This window comes from Suricata suricatta, chromosome 17 (genome assembly GCF_006229205.1).
Source record: "Suricata suricatta isolate VVHF042 chromosome 17, meerkat_22Aug2017_6uvM2_HiC, whole genome shotgun sequence".
Lineage (NCBI taxonomy): Eukaryota > Metazoa > Chordata > Mammalia > Carnivora > Herpestidae > Suricata > Suricata suricatta.
This window is the reverse complement of record NC_043716.1, coordinates 41,938,689-41,947,530: the sequence shown is the minus strand read 5'-3', so window position 1 is coordinate 41,947,530 and position 8,842 is coordinate 41,938,689. Positions and strand designations below refer to the sequence as shown.

Genomic DNA, 8,842 nt, shown 5'->3' with positions numbered 1-8,842 from the left:
GGGGGCGGGGGGTATTTGATCTGGGGCTGGAAGGAGAAGGGGCCAGCTAGTCCCAATTTTGGGGGTGGGAGCAGCGGAAAGTTCCAGGTGGGGGAACCCTGTTGGGGGAGAATGGGTGTGGGGGGGCCTGGTGTGTAGTCCCTGACTCGAGGAGACAGGGGCAGGGGTGCTGGGTGTGGAGGGCTTGGGGGGGTGGGAATTGGGGCCAGAACTCAAAAGCCTGTGGGCACTGGATTTCAGGGAGTAATAGAAACAGAATAAACATTCATAAAGCATTCCATCATCACCTTACATGAGCCAACTCATTCCAACCTCCCCCAAATCCTACGATAAGTAGAGTTGTTATTATTAGCCCATTTTGCAGATGAGGAACCCATGCCCCTAAGATATTCAGTCACTTGCTCAATGACACACTTGCTCCATGACATGCTGTGGGGAAGTGGTAGAGCTGGAATTTCTGGGGGGACAGCTGGGTCAAGAACTTTAACCACTGGACCACATGGCCTCTGTGGGTATGAGTCCCTCACCTCCAACACCGTCTTCCTGACCCCAGGGTTTGTTTCCTCTGCTTAAGCAACATATAACCACACCATCCAGCCTAAAAACCATGGGGGTACTCAAGGGGTCATCTTGTCCATGCCCCTGCCTCCAGGTAAATATGGTATTCTAAGTCCCATCTTGAAGATGAGATGACTGAAGCCAGAAGGGACTGGTGCACATCCGGAGTCAGTGAGGGAAGCATGGGAACCCAGCTCTGGTCTAAATCCTTCCGCTTGGGCTCCAATTTCTTCCCCCCTGCTTTGAGATGATTCTTGGGGTGTTGTCTGTTCTCATCTCCTCACCCTTCTGCCAGAGAGCAGCCTCCTTCTGTGCCCACCACAGGGTGGCACACACAGCAGGTGCAGACTCAATGTCTGTGGCTGTGTGGATGAGCACAGGGACATGCAGAGCGTGTGCTGCTGTCCAAGATGCCTTGAGTGGGGATGTTTGGGGGGAAGGAGTGGATGTGAGCTGGCATTTGAAAGGTGCATAGGAACCCGGCTGGGGTATTTCTGCCTGGGATGAGATGGGCATCCCAGCCAGAGGGAATGGCATGTGCAAAGTGTGTGTGTGTGTGTGTGTGTGTGTGTGTGTGTGTGTGTGTGTGAGACCAAGGAGCAGTAATGGTTCAACCAGACCCGAGCATGAGGAAAAGATGGGTGATGAGTGACGGGACCTGTCCACCAAGCTGAGCTGAGGAGCTGGGGCTCTGGCTTGGAGGGTGGGCAGGTGGGGAGAGGGGAAGTCACTGCCCAGGAAGCCCTGGGAGCAAATCCTGGCCTTGCTGAGTGACTTCGTGTGAATCCTGTGCCCTCTCTGAACCTGATTCCCACTCTGCAAGATTTGAGGATGGAACCTATCCTCAGGACCCTCCAGGTCCTGCATGGACTTACTCTGTGGTCACTGCTTCCTTAGAGTCCCAGCAAACAATGGAGCTCTGTTGGGTAGATATGGGATATCTTTAATGGCCTGATTTCCTTTTGACCATGTGTGGTTTTGCTCTGAGATATTCTGTCGGACCATCTAGAGGCACATGTCTCAGGGTTCTGGTTCACAAGGGAGCCTGGGTCGACATGCTCTTCTTTACCTTCAAGCCCTTCCTCTTGGGGAGGCCTGTCCAGGGCAGGTGGGTGTCGTGAGCCTGGGGCTGGACCTGCGCGTGGCCCAGCTCCGAGGGCGGTGGCATCTGAGGCATCCGCCTGGCCATCGGCACCAGTGGCATCCGCTCCTCTGAGGTCCCAGGGGAGGCGCGAGGAAATCTGTCCGCATCCAGGTTGGCATCGCTCCAGCTCTCGGAGCTATCGCTGTGGCTGTCCTGACCAGTGGCTTCGTCCTCGGACATGGTGGCAATCTTGGCTGAGTCCTCCTCAAAATTGCTGTCTAAGCCCCCTGCCACATGGCTGGCTGTCCCCTCAAACTTGCTGGCTGCGTGGATGTCTGCTGGATCCTCCTGCTTCTGCTCAGAGCCAAATGAAGGGGCACCACGTGGCCCCACCACAGGCTGGGTGGGTGCCTTGATCCTGCCCTGGCCTGTCCAGAAGAGGGTGAGCTCCTGGCGACAGGCGGCCAAGGCCAAGGTAGTGAGAAGGGTGCTGGACACCAGGTACAGCAGGGCGGGCTGGCCCATCTGCATGAGGACCATGGCACCAAAAGTGACCAGCAGGCCCATGGCATAGGCCGTGGTGCAGGCCAGGAAGTAGACCTGGCGCGAACGGATTTGTACATCAAAGCGGTGACAGTAGGCCACCAGAAAGCCAGGGACCACGATGTCACCGAAGCCGAGGATGGAGAAGGGCTGACCACACAGGGTCAAGGCTGAGAAGCTCAGCCGGGGCACTTTGAGCACCATGGGCAGCTTCTCATGGCTCACAGAACCTGCTGGGCCCTCTGCCACACCCACCATGATGCTCTCACCGGTCCTGGTGAGGAAGGGCGTGACGAAGACAAAGAAGACGTCGGAGGCCAGCAGGGCCAGCAGGAAAGAGGCACAGTTTTTGAGCGTGGGCAGCCGCACGTGCCGCAGGACCAAAAGGCAGTAGGCCATGCCCAGTGTGTCCTGCAGGAGCCACGCCCAGCTGTCCTCGTTCCGTTGGGCGACCCAGAGGACGGTCACCACAGTGCACAGGCCGCCCAGCAGCAGCAGGGGCGGCTGCAGACAGGCGCGGTGGCAGCCAGGCAGGGCCAGGCGGCGCACCAGGGGGGCCAGGCAGCTGTAGAGGCCGGTGCCTGAGCCCACGCTGAAGATGGCAATCATGACGTAGATGAACCAATCATAGAAGTAGTAGAGGAGCAGCATGATGGAGCAGGACATGGTGACCATCGCACCCATCATGGCTGGTGTGAAGTCAACCGGCGCATCCTGGTCTTCCTCCTCCTGTCCCCACAGGGCTGCTCCTGCTTCCTGCTGATAGTGCCCGCCAGGCCCCCCTCCTCCCCGGGCCCGGCGCCGCTGCAGCCGGTCGGCCTCGATCAGGCCAGCCCAGTAGCCGCCAGCAGCCACGGTGCCTACAGCCAGGATGAAGATGACCACCATATTGTAGTCGAGGATGGGCTCCGGGGGCGCATACAGGGCCACGCGGACCAGGGCGCCACCACGGGTGTGGCTGAGGATGTCGAGCATGTCGGTGTAGCGAAGCATGGCTACAGGGATGGCGATGTGGGGCAGGGGCTGGGGGTCCCGGGATGCCGGGGTGGTGTCTGAATACTTTTGGCCGCTGACCCGGCTCACGATGAGCAGCCCGTGGGCACCTTGGCCCTGAGCCAGCCAGCCCTTAGCGTAGAAGCTGCAGTTGCCCCTCATAACCATGAGGGTGGTGTGGCGGAGGGGCCTCGGGCTGGGGGAGCGGGGCCGGGCCTGGAGGGAGGAGTCCTGGCCTGGGCACCAGGGGGCCGTGGTCCCGTCATGCAGGGGCAGGAGAGGGGCGTGGCGCAGGTCCCGGGGTAGGGTGACGTAGTCGGAGCTGAACAGGATGCAGTAGTCCTTGCTCCAGTTTTCTGACACCACGTGGACCATGCCGTACTCCCCTCGGGCTGCGGTGCTGGTGAGGAGGAGGAGGAAGAGTCCCAGGAAAGCCATCCTCCTCAGCCACCTTCTGCTGCGTCCTGTGGTGACAGTGGCTCCCAGCAGGTCCCCCCTCCCAGGGGCTGGGTGTGGCCCTCTGTCATAGAGCAGCCCTGCCTCCTCTCTGGGAAACCACCAGGTGCCACACCTACCTAGTCACAAAGCCCTCCGGCCCAGGCTCAGGGCAGTGCCTTGGAGCACTTCTCAGGACCCTGTTCCGTAACCCCGCCTCCAGTAGAGAGGTCACCTGGGTCCCCTCTCTGCCCAGTTCCTGGTGGGCCTGGGTCAGAGAATTTGAAATACAACGTGGGAGGGCGGGATTGAGGATCCCAGACATGAAGTCTGGACCACCTTGGGCCCTTACTGACGGGGAGACTGGACAGATGCCCTCCTCTCTGCACCTTTTTCTTCAGTGGCCAAGAGATGAGAACATTAAGCAGAGAGTTCCTGAAGCTCCTGGGAGCCCTGACCGCAGTGCTGCTGCAAATTTTATGGAGCAGTTACTAAGTGCTGGATACTCTGTACTCCGTGGGCCCTTTCGGAGAGGTATTACCAGATCTGGGCGGCCTGAGGCTGCGTGCTGTCCTTCAAAGTCCATGCCTCTTTGTATGGACACATGACCAGAATTTCATTTCTAGCCTCCCTTGGAGTTAGGAATGGCCATGTGGTCAAGTTCTTGCCAATGGAATTGGCAGAAATGATGTGAGCCCTTCGGGAGCCTGAACAGAGACCACGAGGCACCTTGTTTATCTCCTCTCTTCTTACCAGCCAGTCACGGGCAGGCCGTTTACTACGGAGAGGAGGACACTGTCCCAGGGGACAGAAAGAGAGGAAGGAAAGGAGCTGGGATGCTGGATGTCTACATGGAACAGTGTGGGGGGATGCTCACTGCAGACTGTGAGATACATTGTCTTCCTTGGGCCATCGGCTTCTTGTGGATCTCTCTGTTACAGCAGCTTAAACTTACCTGAACACTCCCATTTCATGGATGAGAAAACTGAGCTCAGAGAAGCCCACCCCACAGGCCTCAGCCCCTGCCCTCAGATCCAGCCCCCCACACTGACACCTCCATTGTCCAGGGAGCAGCCTGGCTCTGCCCCCAGCCTGGAGGCCTCACCTGCTGCTTGTTCTCATCCTTCAGGCCTTGGCTCCGACATTATCTCCACCTCCATGGCCAGGAGCAAACAGGCCCCCTTGTCAGCTTTCACTACCGCAACTCAGGGTTTGGTTTATGTGTTTCCTTATTTACTTCCCTGGTCGAGTTCCGTGAGGACGGGGATCTTGTCTATCTCTCTGCTGCAAACGATGGTCAGAAAATGTGTGGGATGCGTGAGTGAATGACCCTATTTTTCTTTTTTCTTTTTTTTTCCCCAGTGTTTACTTATTTTTGAGAGAGAGAGAGAGAGAGAGCAAGCACGTGTGTGCATGGGGGGTGGTGCAGAGAGAGGGCCACAGAGGACCTGAAGCAGGCTCCGTGCTGACAGCAGAGAGCCTGATACAGGGTTCAAACTCACAAATCGTGAGACCATGACCTGAGCTGAAGTTGACTCTTAACTTACTTATAAGGTGCCCTTATAATCAACCCTGTTTTTCAGTAGAAGGGACCAAGGTGCAGGGCAGTGACACATGGGTGATAGAGATAGGACTGAAATCTAGGCTGTTAGGTGGTGGAGCTTCTGGCTAACCCCCTGCTGAGCTCCGCACTGTGCCCACTTGTCCCAGACTGGGTAGCAGATGGATTTGTTGAAAAAAATCACTTGAAGAGGGGACTCCTTAAAAAGTCCCCTACATCCTTCACATTTAGTATTCAGAGGTGACACTTTCGGAAGGTAACAATGTCACCAGAGTGGAGCCCTCAGGAATGGGATTGGCTTCCTTATAAGAGACACGAGGGAGAGGACATGAGGATACAGTGTGACCGGAGCTGTCTGCAACCAGGAACAGAGCTCTCAGCGGGAACCCACTCAGCCGTCACCTTGACCTCACACTTCCCAACCTCCCTGAACTGTGTGAAACTGTATGTGTCGGTTAAGCCAACCGGTCTCTGGTGTTTGTTATACGGCCCAAGCTGACTGAGACAAAGTCCAAAATCAACATGTCAGCAGGGCCATGCTCCCTCTGAGACTCTAGGTAGGACCCTTCCTCACTCTTTCCTCATCCGGGTGGTGGCTGGCCCTCCATGTCACTCCCATCTCTGCCTCTGTGGTCACACAGCATGCTATATTGGGACCCATCTAATGACTTCTCTTAACGTGATTACATCCGCAAAGACCCTAATTCCAAATAAAGTCACATTTATAGGTCCTGGGGTTTAGAACTCCCACATATCATTTTTGGGAACACAATTTGACCCTTAAAACACATTTTATTTTAATTTTCACAAGATGTGCAGTCACTAATCCCCTTAAGACATCTGCTTTGATTATGGGTCCATCCCCTGGACTTCCAAGTCACCCTCCTTGTGAAATCCATGCTGATGAGACACCGTCCCCAACACTCAGCGTTGGGTCCTTTGGGGCAGAGGGTAGGCTGACAGCGGTTGGCAGTTAGAAGCATATAGACTTTGTCAATCTCCTCCCACCCAGGTATTTACATTTGTGTCACCGCCACCTGAGTTGACAGCTAATTGTTTGTATGACTCAGATTGTGTCTTTCAACTGAATTTTCATGAGAGACAACATTTCTCCTTGTTTGTGCAATCTCGTTTCCCCCATTGCGATAACATTTAATTCGATTATAAACAGTAATTTCAATGACAAGGTAACTGTCAGAAATACATTAGGGAACAAAGCCTGCAGACTGGTGAGCGTGGCAGAGCCCAGGGACGGGGTGGGGGTGCCGGCTGCTCCTTTTGTGGGCTCCCATTGCAGGGAAGGATTGGCGCGTTGCTCAGGGGCAGTTAGAGAAGCAAGACCTCTCTGCGCTCCAGCACCCAGATCCCAGCACAGCAGGCTGGCTGGCCTCTTCCTGGGTGCCCTGGGCCCCCAGCTACCGACGTCCAGCTGAGACCCTCGCTCGGGGCTCTGCTCTCCCAACACAGGGAGTCTCGTGTCTCTTAAAAATCAACGAACAGCACACCTGGTGGCTATGGTTTAAAACAGGGTGGCAACAAGTTGAGGCGAAGATGTGGAGAAATCGGAGTGCAGCCGCCCTTAGAAAGCAGTTTGGCGGATCCTCAGTAAATGAAGCGAAGGGTTGCCATATGACCCAGCAATTCCAGCCCTGGGGTATATAACAAAAGGATGGAAAACAGGTATTCAAAAACAAAACATAAAACCAAAAACGTGTATGTGAACGTTCATAGCAGCACCATGGAATAATTCCAAACAACAACTTGGAATAAGTGGAAAGGACCCAAATACCCTTCCATGGATCAATGGATGGAGTGTGGTCTATTATTCAGCCATAAAAAGGAATGAAGTTCTGATAACGTGCTATGATATGGATGGACCTTGAAATCATTATTGTGGGGCACCTGGGTGGCTCGGTTGGTTAAGTGGCAGCTTTCGGCTCAGGTTATGATCTCATGGTTCATGGGTTCAAACTCTGCATCGGGCTCTGTGCTGACAGCTCAGATCCTGGAGCCTGCTTCGGATTCTGTGCTTCCTTCTCTCTCTCTGCCCTTCACCCACTCATCCTCTCTCTCTCTCTCGCTCTCAAAAAAAAATGAATAAATGTTTAAAGAAATTACACTAAGTGAAAGAAATGAGACACAAAAAGAGAAATATTGTTATGATTCTACTTTTATGAACTCTCTAGAATACGGAAATCTACAGAGGCAGAAAACAGGTTCATGGTGGCCAGAGGCTAGGAAGGTGGTGTGGGGAGTGACAGCTCAATGGAAATGGGGTTTCCATCAGGGTGGTGACAGAGTTCTGGTATTCAATCTGTGCCCCGACTTGGGGTTTGGAAATGTAGACTCCCTCCTTTCCTTGGGGGTCCTGGTGCCTTGGACTCAAAAGATTCTCTTTAAGCTCGTTCCCTCTGACGCTCTTCCTGGGACCTGGCTCACTGAAGTGTCTATCCAGTTGCTGCCTATCCAATCCCAGGATCTGCCTCCCCACTCCCGCCGTCCCCCCAGCCCTGGAGTTGCTCTTCTCTTCGGCTGCTTGGTGCCCAAACAGCACCCTGCACCAATGCCCAGGTAGGTACCACCCATCGCACAAGCTTCAGCACCCCCGCCCCCAGATTCCATCCCTTTCCTCGAGGGCACCCCCTGTACCTGCCGCTTCTGCTCCCTCCCTGCCGCTCCTCTTAGCTCTGGCCTGGGCTCTCAGGGTCACAGTCCAGGGTAGGCCAGGGGCAGTGTCTCTGCCTTCTATTTGGGGGACCTAAGGGACCCTGGAGCATTTATCTTCATCTGCTTGGGGCAGCAAGGGCACAGCGGGCCTCAGCCCAGTGCGGCTGCTCAGGAAGGGTGGGGTGGGTGCCCAGCTCACCTGGCGCACTCACCGCCCTCCCTTCCTGGCCCCGGGCTCTCCTAGCTGCATGTGCTGGAGATGGTGCTCCCTCCTTGACTCCCCCAGTTATGAAGGCCAGAGACAGGAGCACCCACAGGCCCACCTCCACGCCACCCCCCCACCTCAGCTGGGTGCCCGCTCCACTTTCCCCATCTCTTGATGCACTGACCATAGGGCCCTCCCTCCTGCTTCTGTCCCCACCTGCCCTGGCCCAGGATGCCTTGGAGGGGCAGGGGGAGTGGGTGGCAATCTGGTGGCTGAAGTTGGTTTCATTATCTCCAAATGATGAAAATACACATGGCATAGGCTTTGAGCCCGAGCCTGCTTGGCAGGGTCTACAGAGATTGGTGGGCTGTCAGAGGTCGGGATCGGAGGGGACACTCTGGGATAAGACAAGGACAGGGAGGCTGGCAGCCTGTGACCAGCCTGGAGGCCACCTGATGCCCATGTTTTGGAGGTGCCAACTCCTACATCTGGCTTTGTGTCTGCATGCAGTTTGTCCACAAACTAGGGAAACTGAGGAATTTTCCCAGGGAGGGGATCGGAGGGGCACCCTACAAAGAACTCTTTCTGCATAGGGGTGAAACACGGGAGAGGCTGGGTGAGTCCAGCCCGGGCCCACAATCGGCCTTGCCACTGCTGGGTGCTCTGGGGCAGGTCTTGTAACCTCTCCGTGCCTCACTTTCCTCATCTGTTAAATGGGAGTAACAGCCCCTGCCTCACAGGATGGTATGAAGAGCAGGTGAGATCAGCAAGTGAGAGAACCCTGGGAAGCACTCAG

The 8,842-nt window shown here is 55.6% G+C and overlaps 1 protein-coding gene across 1 annotated transcript; it reads right to left on the bottom strand.

The window, feature by feature from the left end:
* Nucleotides 1-1,480: 1,480 nt before the first annotated feature.
* SPPL2C (signal peptide peptidase like 2C) lies at nt 1,481-3,705 on the bottom strand. Its single transcript, XM_029928250.1, is given in 2 exon segments — nt 1,481-3,666; nt 3,669-3,705. Coding segments are annotated over 2 exon segments (2,112 nt in total). The 3' UTR covers nt 1,481-1,591.
* Between the last annotated feature and the right edge of the window lie 5,137 nt (nt 3,706-8,842).